Source organism: Xiphophorus hellerii, chromosome 21 (genome assembly GCF_003331165.1).
Source record: "Xiphophorus hellerii strain 12219 chromosome 21, Xiphophorus_hellerii-4.1, whole genome shotgun sequence".
In the NCBI taxonomy this organism is placed as follows: Eukaryota; Metazoa; Chordata; class Actinopteri; order Cyprinodontiformes; family Poeciliidae; genus Xiphophorus; species Xiphophorus hellerii.
The window spans coordinates 18,367,003-18,386,219 of record NC_045692.1 but is presented as its reverse complement, the minus strand read 5'-3'; the positions used below and the strand labels follow the sequence as shown (position 1 = coordinate 18,386,219).

General features: G+C 37.1%; 1 protein-coding gene across 7 annotated transcripts in view; it reads left to right on the top strand.

Annotated features, from left to right (window-relative positions):
* Nucleotides 1-9,650: 9,650 nt before the first annotated feature.
* The window catches only part of dnajc13 (DnaJ heat shock protein family (Hsp40) member C13), a 33,282-nt gene continuing 23,715 nt past the window's right edge, over nt 9,651-19,217 (top strand). For 4 of the 7 annotated variants that reach the window (XM_032551330.1, XM_032551329.1, XM_032551331.1 and 1 more), the window contains exons 1-2: nt 9,651-9,742; nt 12,764-12,844. In XM_032551330.1, the coding sequence (XP_032407221.1) occupies nt 12,777-12,844 (68 nt within the window). In that variant the 5' untranslated portion in view covers nt 9,651-9,742; nt 12,764-12,776. The other 3 variants (XM_032551327.1, XM_032551328.1, XM_032551325.1) reach the window with 3 other exon arrangements.

The window sequence follows — 19,217 nt, the reverse complement described above, 5'->3', positions numbered from 1 at the left end:
TTTAACCAAAATACATTCGTGAATTATTATTATTATTATTATTATTATTATTATTATTATTATTATTATTATTATTATTATTATTAACCACGTACTTTTTCGTATTTTGGGGATCATTATTGTTATTACCATATTGTGTGGTTGCATAAATACATTAGTTTGTTAACATTATGTTAACATTATTACGTTTTTTTTGTTTGTTTTTTAAATCTGTGCATGCTTTGCTTATTTACATTATTATTTATTTGGCTTGGTAAGCAAGGCTGCCGCAGGTTACAGTAGAAACCAGTAGATGGCAGTGTAATGCAGGAAAAAATGACTAGCTAGCAACGTGGATCTTTTAATCCTATTAGTAATAGTCCCATGACACACAATAGCTAATTTTATTCACTTTGAGGCCGTATCTGTTTCCATTGCAGGGCACATGTTGAATCAGCGGTTCCCAACCCTGGTCCTCAGGGACCGCTATCCTGCATGTTTTTGACGAGTCCGGACTCCAGCACAGCTGATTCATATGATTGCATTACCTCTTTTGCATTCCCGTAATTGCTATAGAAGTCGGTTATTCACCTATTCATTTAACCCAGGTGTGAAGCAGCAGGGAAACACCTAAAACATGCAGGGCAGTGGCCCTGAGGACCAGGGTTGGGGACCACTGTGTTAAATGACAAACAACTTTTGCAATATAATTTCTCTACATATAAGAAATGTAATAATTTTAATGATTGCATGAAACATAAAATAACCGTCTTTGTGCTAGAGAAACCCCATCAACTTTACCTGAGCCAAATCAAATTTTCACAGTAATTGAGTGGGAAAGCCTTCTCATCCTAACGAAAGCCTAAAGAGCTTCACTCTCCATCCTGTTAAGGGGAGATTCAAATGGGGGAAAGAAGAAGCAAACTTTTCTTTTCCTCATGCCTCTCTTGCTGTAATTGAATTAGTCTAACAGGCAGCACATGGTTTGTCACCCAGGCAGATGCCTTATAACGTGACCACTCTGTGCTGTTCCATTTGAGTTTTAGTGTATCAGATCAGTCATTAAGAGAGGCCAAGATGTTTCCTCTATATCTTCAGTCGCGGTGAGTTGCTGACAGTTTAAGAGAAGGATCAGATGGTGTTGGTTATTTTTGCTTATTATGTTTCTGTGATCTTACATGTTAAGCCTTCTGTACTGTTCTGACTGTGTCTTGGGATAGTTGCACCTATTTTTGATGACATGGCATCAGTAACACAAAGACATTTATTCAGAAGATGCCAAACAGTAATTGCATTGTAGAATAAAAAGGTCAGAACAATTAAATATCTGTACTTATAATAAATTACACGTGTAGAATGAGTGATGCAACTTCAAAACTAGGAGAAATAATGATTAGAAAGTGATTAGAAAGTCTCGATTGGTAGAAATCTAGGAATAAATATATACTTTGATCATTTAAAAAATTTTAATGGTATTTATTGTAGCTGAGATTTAACTTATTTCCAAATATACTATACTGAACATACTTGACTGTAAACTTCACTTGAAATTTGGTTTAATATATTTGATTGTTGATGATAAATAGATTGTACCTGAATGCTTACAGTTGTTTTAAATGTATGTCTATGGTAGACCTGTGTGCTCTGAAGCAGCCTGTGAGATGCATGCATTGGTAGGGAACTGTCGCTAGATGGCACAATAGTCACATTTTCTAGCAAAACTTACAGAAATAAAGCCTTACTTTTTTTTACCTTTTTGCCCAAATTTATAGGCGGTTTCATGCTGTTGACTATTCAGCTATTTTAATTAATTTTGCTTAAACCGTAACCAAATGTACTATCAAACGGATAGTTCAGAATTTTCGAACTGGGATTCTGTGGAAGGGTTCTGAGCAATTAACCACCTACTTTTAATAAATAACTTAATTCAATGTATTTCTTTTGTATACATAAATATCAGTTTCTTCCAGAGATTAAAACTACATTATACGTTTTAATGTAGTCTGCTACAGTGTAGCAGTTGTATGCAATGTTGCCTTTAAGCAAGGTCTTGGGTCTGAATCCCAGTCCAGGATCTTTTTGCATGAAGTCTGCATGTTCTCCTCATGCTCGTGTTGATTCTCTTTGTCCCCCCACAGTCCAAAAGCATGTCTCTTAATTATTAATTGGGCTGTCTGATTAATCCGGTGTAAGAGTGTGTGCATGGTTGTGTGTTTTTGTTTGCCCTATAATGACTGAATGAATGTCTGAATAAATATCTAAGAGATACTGTTATCATAATGCACATTAAAGCTTCCTTGTGGGATGGTACATGTTTTTATGACTATACTTTTCCAACACAATGGCAAACAGAATAATTTGACTACGCCATGTTACTCTATAGATATCGGAAGTAATTTTAATGGATTTTTCAAATAAGTGTGGTTAGTATCTTAAAACCAATGTAAATAATATTACTGTTACAAAATAATAAAATTACAAATAATACTTTTACAAATCACTATTTTTCAAAATAAAACCTATGACACCAATACTTACAGTAGATATTTGTCTGTTGTACAATCAGAGTAATGCATTACAGTGATAAGCTATTGTTTTATCTTCACTTGACCTCCAAATAGACTCAGCAAATTGAACATTACATTAAGGTCGAGTACAACACAGGAAATCTCACTTTAATATACGTGTGTTCCTGTGTCTCGTATATTTTTTGTTTCAAAAACGTTTGCTATTCATTCAGTGACGTTGCTTGCAGTGGGTACAGTAGCCAGAAATTTTACTCAAGAGTTGCGATACCTCATAAGTAAATGTAAAGTGTGGTGAAGTAGAACTACTCATAGAAGTACATTTTTCCTAAACGTTACTCAAGTAAATGTAACTGGGTAAATGTAACAATTACAATCCGCCTGTGGTTTTAACATCTCATAATCTTTTAAAAGAGGCCCATATAAAAATTCTGGTTTACCCCTTTAAAAACGCTGCGTTTTGACAGAATCGCAAAAAAAACTAGAAAATTTCGGAAGAAATTTAGCCGGGGCCTGCCAAGGCGCGCCCGTCGGGCATGGGCCCGGCGTCGTCACGCTACAAATCGGCGTCGACGCTAAAGAACGCCGCAACGTAATCAGTGGCACGCGGAGAATCGCAAGAACGTTAAGTAAGGCGGACGTGCACCATTCAGTATTATAAAGTAAGTATATCAGCTAAAATCAGCAGAAACGCTAATGTTAGCGTCATTGCTTTCATCAGTATGTGGGAAATCACTAGGATATTTTCTGTAATTGATTTACTCCATTCAGTATACTAAACATTGCTAAAAAGTAAAATAAATAGCTAATAGCTTATTGAAGCTAAAATGCTAACGCTAATGAACCTTGCATTGAACTGTTTAGTAACAGTTCAATGCTCATAAACTGCAGGAAGGCAGTTCATTAGCATTTACCTAATGATTGTCACAAATATAAATTTTCAATAACGCACACACACAACATATCACAGTTTAAAAATATATATTGACCTTATGTTAAAGATTTCTACAAACTTTTTACAGGTAAAGTTTACAATGAACCAAAATTACAACATTTAAAGAATACCATAAATTTAAGAATCTAATGTCTCTGCAATAAAAAGAAATTGCTATCTTTTTTATTTTTAAACAACACCTCATATTGTTAAATAACTGATTTTATGTATTCAAGTTTTAAATATTACATTTGAGTTTGCATGGATGTAAAATTACTGCTCAGTTTAAAAATTACAGTATTTTTAAACTGAGCAGTTTAAAAATATGCTCAGTATTTTTAAACTGCTCAGCTAAACTTCGCTCTTTAGCTTGTTAGCTTGTCGATGTTTCAGTTTTATTCGCTGGGAAAATTATTCTTTGTCTGCTTTGAAGATAAGCAGACAAATAATAAAAAACAAGTTTTGATATTAACTCTCAACTTCATTCACAAAACTTTTTCGTTATTTATTACACAACGAACATGCATTTCACATAAGAACAAAACAATGAGGTGACGTTGCCTGTCCTTGAACACAACGCTGATCCCTCTTCACCCTGTCACCAACTCACACACATCCTCATTGTGTTGTGTTCTGTAAATAAACAAAACACAAGCAAAATCAATAAACTATATGCATATTCCAGTATACTGAGTTTTGGTTTTACATTCATTCTATTTAAATGTAGTTTGTTCGTGCTTACCAATGTTTTCTGGCCGGATGTCAGGCACCGTTTTCCCCTGGTCAGTTCGTCGATGTCTGGTTTGAGTTCTATTCTGTGGCAATCCGCAAAACGGCGTGTAGGTTTTCGTCAGTAATGCGCGATCTGTGCTTGGTCTTGTTTAAAGTCATTATTGAAAACATCTGTTCGCACAGATAGGTGCTTCCAAACGTGGACAAAACACGAGCTGCATGGAGTCGAAGCTGTGGCATCAAATCAGGGGGCAGGAGACGGTAAAAGTCCTCGATTGAAACATCACGGGACTTCGCTCTTTAGCTTGTTAGCTTGTCGATGTTTCAGTTTTATTCGCTGGGAAAATTAATAATCAGCTTGAGGTGACTCTGCTGCACTCTAGTGGCGAGAAGCCGTAATGTTGGTTGGTAAGAATCGGAAGGCATTATGGGATATGTAGTTTGTAGTCAATTCGTGCTCAAAACCTATTTTAAGTCAATCAATGGGGCTGTAAAACGGTGGTAGGGGGGAGAGGGCCACATAAAATGACGTAGCGGGCCACATGTGGCCCGCGGGCCTTGAGTTTGACACATGTGCAATAGAGGATCTATCTGCTGCTCATGCAAAACAGTCTATTTTAATCCCATGTGTAATAGTCATTGGGTTAAATCAGTTATATAATGCTGAAAATGCAAGTAGTTGATGTAAAAATATTCAAGGCTTTTATTTTGAAATTTTCAGTATGCTTCATTTCAAAGGGCCAAACTAATACCATGTGTAACAGTGCTTTGGATGAAAAAGTCAAATAAAGCCAAAAAGAGCAATTACATGATGTAAAAATATTCAAGGCTTTTATTTTGAAATTTTTGTTAAGCTTCATTTCAAAGGGCCAAACTAATACCATGTGTAACAGTGCTTTGGATGAAAAAGTCAAATAAAGCCAAAAACAGCAATTACCTGATGTAAAAATATTCAAGGCTTTTATTTTGAAATTTTCATCAAGCTTAATTTTAAATTGCCACACTAATCCCATGTGTAACAATTGCTGGGTTAAATCAGTTATATACAGCTCAAAAGAGCAATTTTCTGATGTAAAAATATTCAAGGCTTTTATTGTGAAATTTTTGTTAAGCTTCATTTTAAAGTTCAAAACTAATCCCATGTGTAACAGTTACTGAGTTAAATCAGTTATATACAGCCCATAGCAGCAATTAGTTCTAAAGGCCAGTTAAGTCCTGATCTGTTTCAACTGAGGGTTTCACTATAGATAGAACTACAATGATGCGTATTTGTAGTCCAAATCAGCAGCCAATAGCCTCTTGAGATCCGTTGCTATGTTAAATAAGTTTCACACCAAGGTGTGAAATGTCAGTGAGACAGCCTGAGAGCCTCAGAAAATCTTGTCGCATGACTTTGCTCTGAAGCACCGTGACAGAAAACCGTACGGTCTAGATAAATTTCGAAAACATTTTACCGGAGCAGACAGGCGTATCAATGTCAGGACCGATTTTGATACTAATCGTGCGATATTTGTGGGCGTGATGGCGATTTCAAAAATGATTTGGGTTGAAAAAGTTGTCTTCATCTCTCACTCTAATCAGCGAGAGAAGCACTGTAATTTTCGGAAAAATGAGAAACTTTGGGTCGCTTAGAGGCAAATTGTGGACAAACCGTAACTGGTATCGACGAGCCGTCTTCACTTTCGAAGAGATCACAGACGTATCTACAAAATGAAATTTGAATGGCATTTCTAGGTGAATTTGTGACGACACAGAAAATCCTCAAAAATAGGGTATTTCCAGGATTTTTCCCATTGACTTATAATGGGGTTTTTTTCGTAGTTTTTTGCGAATTATGTCGCCACGTTAACCCCAAATCCCACCAAAAATAATAGCTCCAATGGCGTGAATTTTCTGCACGTTTTGATACCTCATTTGTAGGTGTGCACCCAGCGGTATGAGCCGCATTAACGGTGACGGAAGAAAAATAAAGAATTATAATAATAAAGAGACGCTTGTTGGGTGTAGAGTAATAGGTTCCTGCCATTGCTTTGCATGGCAGGCCCCAACTAGAAAATTTCGGAAGAAATTTAGCCGGGGCCTGCCAAGGCGCGCCCGTCGGGCATGGGCCCGGCGTCGTCACGCCACAAATCGGCGTCGACGCTAAAGAACGCCGCGACGTAATCAGTGGCACGCGGAGAATCGCAAGAACGTTAAGCGAGGCGGACGTGCACCGTTCAGTATTATAAAGTAAGTATATCAGCTAAAATCAGCAGAAACGCTAATGTTAGCGTCATTGCTTTCATCAGTATGTGGGAAATCACTAGGATATTTTCTGTAATTGATTTACTCCATTCAGTATACTAAACATTGCTAAAAAGTAAAATAAATAGCTAATAGCTTATTGAAGCTAAAATGCTAACGCTAATGAACCTTGCATTGAACTGTTTAGTAACAGTTCAATGCTCATAAACTGCAGGAAGGCAGTTCATTAGCATTTACCTAATGATTGTCACAAATATAAATTTTCAATAACGCACACACACACAACATATTACAGTTTAAAAATATATATTGACCTTATGTTAAAGATTTCTACAAACGTTTTACAGGTAAAGTTTACAATGAACCAAAATTACAACATTTAAAGAATACCATAAATTTAAGAATCTAATGTCTCTGCAATAAAAAGAAATTGCTATCTTTTTTATTTTTAAACAACACCTCATATTGTTAAATAACTGATTTTATGTATTCAAGTTTTAAATATTACATTTGAGTTTGCATGGATGTAAAATTACTGCTCAGTTTAAAAATTACAGTATTTTTAAACTGAGCAGTTTAAAAATATGCTCAGTATTTTTAAACTGCTCAGCTAAACTTTGCTGTTTAGCTCGTTAGCTTGTCGATGTTTCAGTTTTATTCGCTGGGAAAATTATTCTTTGTCTGCTTTGAAGATAAGCAGACAAATAATAAAAAACAAGTTTTGATATTAACTCTCAACTTCATTCACAAAACTTTTTCGTTATTTATTACGCAACGAACATGCATTTCACATAAGAACAAAACAATGAGGTGACGTTGCCTGTCCTTGAACACAACGCTGATCCCTCTTCACCCTGTCACCAACTCACACACATCCTCATTGTGTTGTGTTCTGTAAATAAACAAAACACAAGCAAAATCAATAATCTATATGCATATTCCAGTATACTGAGTTTTGGTTTTACATTCATTCTATTTAAATGTAGTTTGTTTGTGCTTACCAATGTTTTCTGGCCGGATGTCAGGCACCGTTTTCCCCTGGTCAGTTTGTCGATGTCTGGTTTTAGTTCTATTCTGTGGCAATCCGCAAAACGGCGTGTAGGTTTTCGTCAGTAATGCGCGATCTGTGCTTGGTCTTGTTTAAAGTCATTATTGAAAACATCTGTTCGCACAGATAGGTGCTTCCAAACGTGGACAAAACACGAGCTGCGTGGAGTCGAAGCTGTGGCATCAAATCAGGGGGCAGTAGACGGTAAAAGTAAAAGTCCTCGATTGAAACATCACGGAACTTCGCTCTTTAGCTTCTTAGCTTGTCGATGTTTCAGTTTTATTCGCTGGGAAAATTAATAATCAGCTTGAGGTGACTCTGCTGCACTCTAGTGGCGAGAAGCCGTAATGTTGGTTGGTAAGAATCGGAAGGCATTATGGGATATGTAGTTTGTAGTCAATTCGTGCTCAAAACCTATTTTAAGTCAATCAATGGGGCTGTAAAACGGTGGTAGGGGGGAGAGGGCCACATAAAATGACGTAGCGGGCCACATGTGGCCCGCGGGCCTTGAGTTTGACACATGTGCAATAGAGGATCTATCTGCTGCTCATGCAAAACAGTCTATTTTAATCCCATGTGTAATAGTCATTGGGTTAAATCAGTTATATAATGCTGAAAATGCAAGTAGTTGATGTAAAAATATTCAAGGCTTTTATTTTGAAATTTTCAGTATGCTTCATTTCAAAGGGCCAAACTAATACCATGTGTAACAGTGCTTTGGATGAAAAAGTCAAATAAAGCCAAAAAGAGCAATTACATGATGTAAAAATATTCAAGGCTTTTATTTTGAAATTTTTGTTAAGCTTCATTTCAAAGGGCCAAACTAATACCATGTGTAACAGTGCTTTGGATGAAAAAGTCAAATAAAGCCAAAAACAGCAATTACCTGATGTAAAAATATTCAAGGCTTTTATTTTGAAATTTTCATCAAGCTTAATTTTAAATTGCCACACTAATCCCATGTGTAACAATTGCTGGGTTAAATCAGTTATATACAGCTCAAAAGAGCAATTTTCTGATGTAAAAATATTCAAGGCTTTTATTGTGAAATTTTTGTTAAGCTTCATTTTAAAGTTCAAAACTAATCCCATGTGTAACAGTTACTGAGTTAAATCAGTTATATACAGCCCATAGCAGCAATTAGTTCTAAAGGCCAGTTAAGTCCTGATCTGTTTCAACTGAGGGTTTCACTATAGATAGAACTACAATGATGCGTATTTGTAGTCCAAATCAGCAGCCAATAGCCTCTTGAGATCCGTTGCTATGTTAAATAAGTTTCACACCAAGGTGTGAAATGTCAGTGAGACAGCCTGAGAGCCTCAGAAAATCTTGTCGCATGACTTTGCTCTGAAGCACCGTGACAGAAAACCGTACGGTCTAGATAAATTTCGAAAACATTTTACCGGAGCAGACAGGCGTATCAATGTCAGGACCGATTTTGATACTAATCGTGCGATATTTGTGGCCGTGATGGCGATTTCAAAAATGATTTGGGTTGAAAAAGTTGTCTTGATCTCTCACTCTAATCAGCGAGAGAAGCCCTCTAACTTTAGGAAAAATGAGAAACTTTGGGTCGCTTAGAGGCAAATTGTGGACAAACCGTAACTGGTATCGACGAGCCGTCTTCACTTTCGAAGAGATCACAGACGTATCTACAAAATGAAATTTGAATGGCATTTCTAGGTGAATTTGTGACGACACAGAAAATCCTCAAAAATAGGGTATTTCCAGGATTTTTCCCATTGACTTATAATGGGTTTTTTTTCGCAGTTTTTTGCGAATTATGTCGCCACGTTAAGCCCAAATCCCACCAAAAATAATAGCTCCAATGGCGTGAATTTTCTGCACGTTTTGATACCTCATTTGTAGGTGTGCACCCAGCGGTATGAGCCGCATTAACGGTTACGGAAGAAAAATAAAGAATAAAGAGACACCTTGTTGGGTGTAGAGTAATAGGTTCCTGCCATTGCTTTGCATGGCAGGCCCCAATTAAAGAGACGCTTCTCTCCGACAATAGTAATAGGTTCCTGCCATTGCTTTGCATGGCAGGCCCCAAAAAAAAACTGCTTTAAGATCGGCTTTGGTAGTGTCCCTCCATTCAAACGTCAAATGAAAACCAAATGAAAACTGTTCTAAGATCAGCTTAACGCTTCCGCACTCACCAATCAGCTGACAGCCGCATGACAGGGCAGGCCCCGCGCCTGCGCAGTTTATTGCCTTTTGGTCTCAGGAATATGGCAGCGTCCTGAGTCTTGTTGGGGGGAAACACAGCGGAACTGAGTAGGTACCTGCCTTCAGCGTCAGTGGGAAAACTGAGGAGCACTGGCCGCGGTCAGAGGAGGGAGGGGGGCTGAGGGACGGCTACATTTAACACGTATTAGTGATTTGACAGGTAAATGCTATCGTTAGCACGTGCCACTACTGTCTTCGTGTTTTCTTGATTGAGCTCCAGTGCTAGGATCTAATTGATGCGCTAGTTAGCCGCTAACCTGTAGCTAGCCCAATCTTAGCCTACCGCTGCCTCCACCTATTTCAATGCAACAAACGCTCATTTAAATGTATTTATAGTGTGGCTATTGTCCCGGTTAGATGAAGCACTAGCGTCAACATACCAAAAGAGAGTTGCTGTGTTTGTTTTTGATCGTCGAGGCCTGCTGCAATGAAGTAGCTTCCTGGGAGACAGGTAACGTTAATTCTGTCTGTCATGGATTTACTGCAGCTCACGCACACACTGGGGCTTAAACAAGTGACATTATCTTGCAAACGCTCTTATGGCAATTATATTTTGGCTTTGTTGTTAAAAGATTCAACATGTACATTATTTATCGCTCAGAATATTCATTGAGCCCCCCAAAAATAAAGTGAGGGCAAGTTCCTGGCCTTTATGTTCCTGTGTTGGAAGAGTAATTGCTTCATGTAATTTGCAAATACAGGGGGGTGTTGCAACGCTTGGTCAAATGAAAATACTAGAAAGGCTTCACACACTGATATTTCTGTAATGTTTTACTTGGTTGTTGTCATTCTAAATGTCTAAATCAACTCTTCATAACCCAGGTGTCATGAGTTTAACAGTAGTAGCTGGACATAAAAGCAGCAGATAGAACTGAACTGATGTCATGGCACATGACATTTTGAACCTTGAACCTCACACTGATGCTAAAGTAGTTTTCCAGTGATGATCTCTGAAATAAAATCCTTTCCAAACAGCTCTGAAAACTGAAACTGTAACCTGAACATCTCTTTGATTTGAAAGAATTGTTTTAAAAGAAATTGTAAAAGTTTTCAGACAAACTAAATCCGTAGCTTGTGTTGATTGTTCTGAATGGTCCTGCGTTGTATTGGGTCACGTACAGTGACGGCATCTGTCCCATCTTTTTATTATCAGTTATTGTTTATTTGTAGAGTTAATTATACCCCAGAGTTGTGGCTATAATTTGTGAGATAAATACAAACAAGCTTAATTTTGATACAAAGCTAGTAGTCACCAACGCATAAAAAGCAGAGTTGTTCAAGCACTTTGTTTTTAAACTTCATATTGAATTGTGCTGTGGGGAAAAACATGGGACAACAGTGAAGTAGGAATTAACAGCCAGTGGATTCTTATGCTTTGGTCATTTTACCTCTGATATGGGAATAGGATCACACTCAACTTTACAGTATTCCATATAACTGTGAACATTAGTCTTACCACAGATTATCAATGGGATTTAGGGAATTTCCTAATTAATACCCTTAATGATCAGACTAATTATCAATCCCACACCTTGGGATTGTCCCAGAGGAAGTGATCCAAGTGGCTGGAGCAAGGGAAGACTAAGACTCTCTGCTTTGGCTGCTGTCCTCGCGACATGAATTGGATATCTACCATTAGGTGTAATTGGCCATATTAGATTATCTTAGTCAGAAATCTCAGACCTTTTAAATTGGGATTCCCACCTGAGGAAACTATGGGGTTTTTTCTAACTTTAAACTTGGAAATTGAGTGTATAAATGAATTGAAACCTTTAACAAATTCCAGTTTCTTTTTTTATGACATAATACACTGAACCAATAAGTCAAGTTCATGTCTATTACTGTCTTGTAAAATGTTTGTTGAAATACTACAACAGAAATTTATCTACTTAGTTGGCACATGTTATAAACGGTGAAAAATAAATGCTGTTCAGCATTTGGAGTCTAAACTCATTTGCAATCTTCTTGTCACAGTAAAAGTATTAGATATGCTTTGTTTTGAGCTATGATCCACACAAAATTTGCTCCTCTGTTCTCTAGTTATTGTATGTTTTTAAAAAATATATATTTTTTTTAACAACAGCCTGAGAGTAATCTAGAAGAAGTGGGAAGGGCAATCACATGACCCAGTCCTGATAACTGTACACAGTAACAGTAAATTTATGGCAGCCAACTACCTCTATGTAGAGCAAACCTCCCAGTAGTGCATGTAGGCAGTTCATAGATGTGCATTTGAATAAAACTTTGTGTAATTTCCATAACAAAGGGGATACCTGAATGATTTTCTTTTCTCTTTTTTTTTTTTTTTTTTTTTTGCCAATTCTTATCCAAGAAATGACACTTCTAAAACTCACCTCACAGCACTCTAGGAATCCCTCACCATTCAGTCAATAATGCGGCTTCATTTCCACACTGGAATGAAGAGGAAGGAAAACTGTAGTTGGATTTTTCCAGGATCCTGACTGAGTGCTGACACAGGTTTCCCTTGTCACAGTTCAGCTAACAGAAGCAAGTGACTGTACTCAGAATAAGAAGGGCAGCTATTTCCTCCTCTTGCTCAACTATATTATGGTTTCTTTGAAAGGTTAATCTTTCAGATGTTCCCATTCAGTTTCCTAGTTTGAAAGCTTAACAAAATCATGTAGCTTCTGAATTATTTCCAAATACTTGTACTTTATTCTTTCATTGAACACACAGACAAACATATTTTTATCTTGAACTAATCAGCAAATATCACTGACTGGATTGACATGTATTCCTCTGGTTCACTGTTATAATTTTTCAGGTAATAGACAGATCCAATGGCTTCTAACTGTGGAATCAGACAGCAATCGTGGATGGCTCTCTCTCTGTTATTTAATAGCTGTTTACAGTTTTTCATCTCTGACTTGAGATTCTCCCTCTGAGCTAAAAAATGTTGAATGATGCTGTGTTGGAGTGTGTCTTGTAAATAAATAGTAATGACTTGCAAAGGCCCCCCTGGACCAAATTCTGTGGCGTAATAAACAATTTAATCCCCGCTTGCATAAAAGGGTCGTACTAAAAACATTTTTTCTGCCTATGTTTTAGGTCTCGGGAAAAGATGAATATCCTGAAAGACAACAAAGACCTGGCCTGTTTCTACACCACTAAACACTCTTGGAGAGGAAAGTAAGACACACATTTTTGTGTTCTTTTTAAACATAACCAGTTTGTATTATAAACTAACCAAAATCTCAGCTCTGATTAATGTGGTTAGGGAGAAAATCCTGACTCAGTGCTTCTATTGTGTCATCTTTGTTGAGGATAATGGGTCCTCAGACCTCAGTCTGCAGGCATATGATTGATCTGTTTTGCTTCACTTTCGGGTGAAACCGATAGTGCACTGAGGAAAAATATAGTCTTTTGCAAGATATTGGTATGTTGATATGCAGTTGTTTTCTGCAAGGTAAATTATATACATCCCCTTTTCTGAAACAACAAATTGTAGTTACACTGATTTAATCTTTGGATAGCAACACTTTTCTGCTGGAAAGGCTACACAGGTGATGGAACTGCATGTGATGCCTTGCAGAAGTGTTCCTACTCTTAAATATTTTTAGTTTTTTTTTTCAGCTTAAAACCACAAACATGAGCAGCTTGCTTTATTGGTTTAGGTGACAGATCTTCTGGGCTGGGTCTCTTCACACATCTGAAGTCTTGGCTTACTCTTATTGACCAGATATTTTAGTACTTCATCCATTTTCAGACAGCAGATTGAATCTCTGTGAGATGTTCTTTAGATTTTTAAAAAATCCTAATACACAACATTAAAGTTTGTGGTTATAATGTACTGTATTGCTCTGCATGGGTTACTGTGCACTTTTAGGCCAATGTATAATAGTGTCCGATCTTTTAGAAAGTCTGGTTTATTTGGGGAGGTGCTGTTGAATCTGATACTGTCTATAAAAGCGAACTTGGGTCTCAGTTCCGTTGAAGTGAACTGTTGCAGTGAAGAGACTGCTCCAAAAGTAGGAAGTAAAGCCCACGGTATTCTGCTTAAATGGAACCAAAACAAAAACATGAGTCTGGTGCTAGCAGGAGAAATGGCTTGTAATCTTTTACCAAAGACAAAAGAGAAATTCTACAACCTCTGAAACCTCATTCATCCATTTTTGTTTACATTTTGTGAAGAAAGAAGTTGCGATCATATCATCTTCAGAGGTTTTTGTGTCCTTAACTAGTTATTAGTGCACCACAGGTGAGAGGGGGACACATTTTTTGAAGGATTGGTTTGTTTGACACAATGCAGTGGGAAACGAACCGCAGCAGCTGAAAGTGTAAGAAATGTTGCAGTTTTGGTCCCCAATCCAACAGAGTTTATCAGGTGTGAAAACACACTATATGCTATGGTGTATGAATTCTAGAAATGGATAAAATGTTTAAGAACGGTCTTTTAGAGATGGTGGATAATGCAGGCCCTCTGTGATGATATAATGCATGCTGCAGTTCAAGTCGTGTGCTGGTCATATCACATTACCAATACATGCTTTCTAAATGTTTTTGTCCTGTTAAGGCCTCTCATTGACTTGAGTAATTTAAGCAGGGCTGCAGGGCATCACTCACTCAGCTTCCTAATGCTTCCTTGTGAGTTCGGTAGAAGCCAGTGTTGATGCAGCGAAACAGTGTTTATCTAAGGCTCTTGTTTATCTAAATTGGTCTATGTGTACTGACTTGTCATCAGTATAACATATCTAACAGAGTTTTGGTGAAATGCTCTTACTAAGTGAAATCAGATGACATTGCTTTTTCTGAAGAAAGACAAAAGTTGAAAGATGTACAATTTAAGTGGGCAAGTCAGAAAGCTGAAAGAAATGAAACCTGACTTGGTGTGTGTGTAATGCAGATATTTGGGATTAGCAAAGCTATGTAGTTGTATTCACTGACATAAAAGTGTGACTGCTGGCAGATCAAGCACAGCTGGGGTGGAGCAGGCTTTTATGAATAGGGTCAAGCACAATACATTGGATCCATATGACTTTCATTAGCTCAATAGAAGAAGAAATAGTTTGGATGTTTTCTTTTCATCTGACTTCATAATGATGTTTGCTTTCTTAAGACAGTCCTGTATGGGTTATGTAATATGAAAGTGGTTTTCTGTGATTTTTTTTTTTTAGTTAAAAATATGAATTTACTTCTGCTTTCTTTTTATTTTGCTCAGGTTGAAGTTTAATACTGTTTTCTGCTCCAAGTTTAAAAAAAAAAATGTTTTAAAGACATGAGGCTGACTAATAAAGAGTATTTTGTTGCTTTGATGGTTTTAATTAGTTTTTTTTGTTTCAAAAGTTGTTTTGGGGATATAAATTGGTAAACATTGCTGCATGTCTGAAAGACCTAATTATGACCTCTTTGTGCTCGTGATCATAGATTACTAAAAGTCTTGTGACTGTCTTGGAAGTTACTGGATCTTTATGTTTGTATCCTCTGAATGGAAGGATTTTCCTTTCTGTAAAAATGAATTCTCCATGGACTCTTGGTCACATTTAAGAGTCTATCAAACATCTATCCATTCATCTTTTTGTGCAACCATCCTTTGTTCCACTCATCCATCTTTGCATTTATCCATTCCTCTATTCCTCTATCTTTCAACCCATAAATCCACCTGTATTGGCCCACTAGTGTCTACTCAGTGCGCCTGCAGCTTGATTCAGCCTTACTGTTATAAGAATTTTCCACCAGTGACAGTTCTGTGCTACCAACCACCATTTTATACCCTCCTCTCCTGGGGTTCAAAGCATGCAGAGTCGACCTTTAAAAAACACCACCTAAGAAGACTGTCACTGATTAGTTAGGGGGCGGTGTCACTGGTTGCACCACAAGTGATTCCATTATAAAACTAACAGTAACTGAGTCGGACAATAAGTCATAAACTGAATGTTCAACAACGCTTTCATGTCCTCCCATTTGTCTCTGTCCATTCATTCATTCATTGTCAGTTTGTCTTCCTTCCTGTTTCCCTCCCTCTGGGTCTTGCAAATTTCCCCATTTAAAGGCTCATAGTGATTCAAGCATCTGCCATAAAATCCAAGTTAATGTTCAGTCTTTTTATACCTTAAACAATATCTAGTAACCACTGAAAATTATGGGAATATTATTTTGAAAAATTATTCAATTTTGACCTGAAATATGCTTAGAAGCCTGGCTTACAGTAATCTTTTATATATATGTATATATATCATCATAACTTCTCCTTTTTGTGCATGCATATGTAAACCACAGCCTGTATTCACTCGTCTCTGAATGCTGTCGTAACTTTAGTGTTACTGGAAAAACTACTTTATTATGTTGGTGTGTTGACTGATTGTTGCTTCATGGGCTGTTTGTCCTGTGGATAAAATGACGTTTTGATTGTATATTCATATGTGGAGTGGTTACTGGGCTCTTTTTCAGTTATCGTTTGATTCTCTCTTTGTGAACATTGTTTGTTCAGTATAAAATGGAGTTGTACTTATCTGTGCTTCTCAGTCTGTGTTATTTGTGCAAAATAGGTGATAATTTGCTTATAGATGGGAGGCAGTAGTGAGGAGTCCTCTACAGGAAGTTGCCTAATATGATTTATTATGAAACTTTGGAAGGAAAGAAAAGCTTTAAAACATGCGGTTTTGTCACACCATATTAAGAATAATGCACTCTAAACAAAGCTTGTTGTATGATGTACTTAAATGAAGTATATAGGAAAACTATACTAGGACACTCATCACAGGAGCTCTTTGTGCTTTGGTATCTCTTAATTGAGGGATGGAAAATTGGGTTCTAAATCGATTGATCTCTCTATTCCCTGTAGCGGGAGCAGAGGTAGTAATATGGCCGAAAAGAAGATTCGACTCCATGCAAATCCTATTCTTATCATCTTACAGTTTTCAGTCTATGTAATCAAATTACAGCATGGTGCTGATGAATGGGATATCGTTATTTTTATGCAGATACAGTGCAATAAGGCTTGTAAAAGGGCTCATGATATTTCAGGTTCCTCCAGGTTGATTTACGCGTCTTACAGGGAATGTAAATCCCCTGCATTTACGTGTCTTACAGGGAATGCAAATCTGAGATTTATTTGTGAAATCAAACACCAGTGTCTCTTTTGCCTGACTGGTTGCAGAATCACTGAGTTAACTGAATAAATCCTAAGCTGTGGTGAGATGTCATAAGCAGTTTTCTGAGTATTTTAGTGCTATTATTGCTGCTATATCACATTTTTAAAAAATCCAACAAATTTTGGGCACAGTGTGGACATGAACTCAGCTTCTCAAAGGAATTAGTCGAGGATATTTAGATTTTGTCACTGTGCTAAAATAGAAAGTCAGCCCACAGTCTATGAATAATTAACTAACTTTGTGCTGATACTCGGCTCGAACCAGTCTGAACCAAGGTCAAGACAGAAGAGGAGATGCGTGGCCCCAAAATATCTAAACCAGAAGCGCCCCAATGAGTGCAGGTGCATTTTTTAAAAGCAGATTGATTGGATGTTAATTAGTTTTCTGCTTGGTTTTTTTTCTTCTTTTTTTTCCCCATAAGCAGTTTTGCGAAGCCACTTGCTTTATGATATCTACAAATTTGATGCTGTGGTGTTTAAACCCTGAAATGGAAATATGCCAAAGTGCATGCACTCACATTACCTAAACTTACCCATGTCAAACAGAGATGTCTGGTTAGCCAAAATGGCAGATTTGTAATAAACATGGGATTTCTGGCTTGCTTACAATATTCTCATGAAATGATTACCTACACTATGAATACCTTGTTGCATGGTGCGTAGACATGCATTTATAACAAACTTGCATTAATATAATCTTTTTGCTTTTATTTAAAGCAGAAAAAACATCAATTGCTGCAATTAGCATAATGTTATGTATGTCTCAGATTTTTTTTGTTACTGTCATTTTGATATAGTTAAATAGCAGTATAGAATAAACACCTGCTAAATGTTGTAGTTTTCAAGTGCCTGTAGTGCAGAATACCTTTTTTTTCATGTAACGATGCAAACTAATTGCTTAGCTCCTTTCATTTTCACAGAATGCCTGTCGTTCTTTTTTTCACTACTGTAAATATTTCCAAATCAAGGTGAACGTAGTTGGAGAAACCTCCTAGGCCTGGAGGCCACACAGTCATTTGCTATAGATTCCTCTTACTTTGATCCTCCTGTCACTTTAATTCACCAAACAGATGAATCACTTAGCCTCTTATCTTTATCATCATTTCAGTGTTGATGGTACTTTGGAGTAATTTTACAGGGCGTATGATACCAATCCTAATGCTCTACTTTAGCCTCGCCTCAGGTCACTGCCTGTCCTGTCTGTTTGTATTTGTCAAGTACTTCAGCCTCAGCTGCAAATGCATTATGTAGAAGTAGCCTCTCAATTATACCCCCCACCCCCAACCTGCTCCCTGGTAGTTGGACAGCTGCAGAAACAGTCTCTGCACCACACCTCCTGTTGTCTTGCCATATGAGGATGTGCAGAAAGGAAAGATGTCAAGTCAGCATGTTCTGCGAACAGTAGCAATATAAGGAAAACAGCATGAATGTTGGACTGACTGTCATGTTTCTTATATTTGAACTTTAAAATCTCTATTTTACACTATGAAAGATATCAAATAATTATTAATCTTCTTCAAATTCATCAACAGAATGCGATGAATTACTCGAGCATGCCAAGTGAAACTATTGCCAAACCGCAACGAGACACACTTCGATTTGGCTGTTGGTTCGCGCACATTCCCACAAGTATTCACTGTTTGGCACACACACATATCTTTCACACTTCCTTCCTACTGTGCGAGAAAGACCAACTATTATAACGGTTAATGAACTAGTGTTTGTTGCCTTTGTGTCAGTGACTCAATTCATAGGATCCAAAGTCGCCAACATCAAACTGTTACCTTTCTCAGTCATTAAAAGAATGGAGAAAACAGCAAATCTCAATAGTGATTAAAGCTTATGCTGCCTTTACTGCAGTCTGTGACTAGTGATGTATTGATGGAAGCAGTTGGTGAGATGTTAGTCATCTTATCTGTATCATATTTCATATTGACTCATAAACATGCCTGGAAATGAACAAAGCAATGATGGATTTGATAGCGGAGTGCTGTTTGACATTTTTCTGTCTTTCCAAGAGCTATACCTTCAAATGTCATTACTTTGGGCTAATGAGTCACTAGAACTGTTGGTTTTTTTTTTAAAGGGAAATATTAACACATTATTAAATTTGTAAAACTACGAGCCAGGTTCTCAAATCTTAATTTGTCTCCGATTAATACAAAATTATTTATAAAGACTAAAGTATAATATAAATACATCCCACTAATGCACTCCCTGGCCAAAAGAGAAGTTGCATCCAGGACTTGACTAAGCAAATAGGTATAATGCTCCCATTGGATAATTACTGTATAGGCCATTACCTTTCAACTGACAAGTTATTTAACCCTAGCTGATGCAATGTGTAGCTTCTCATTTCTTAAACAACCATGTTGAAAGACACATCCTGCGGTCGTGGAAAATATGCAAGTC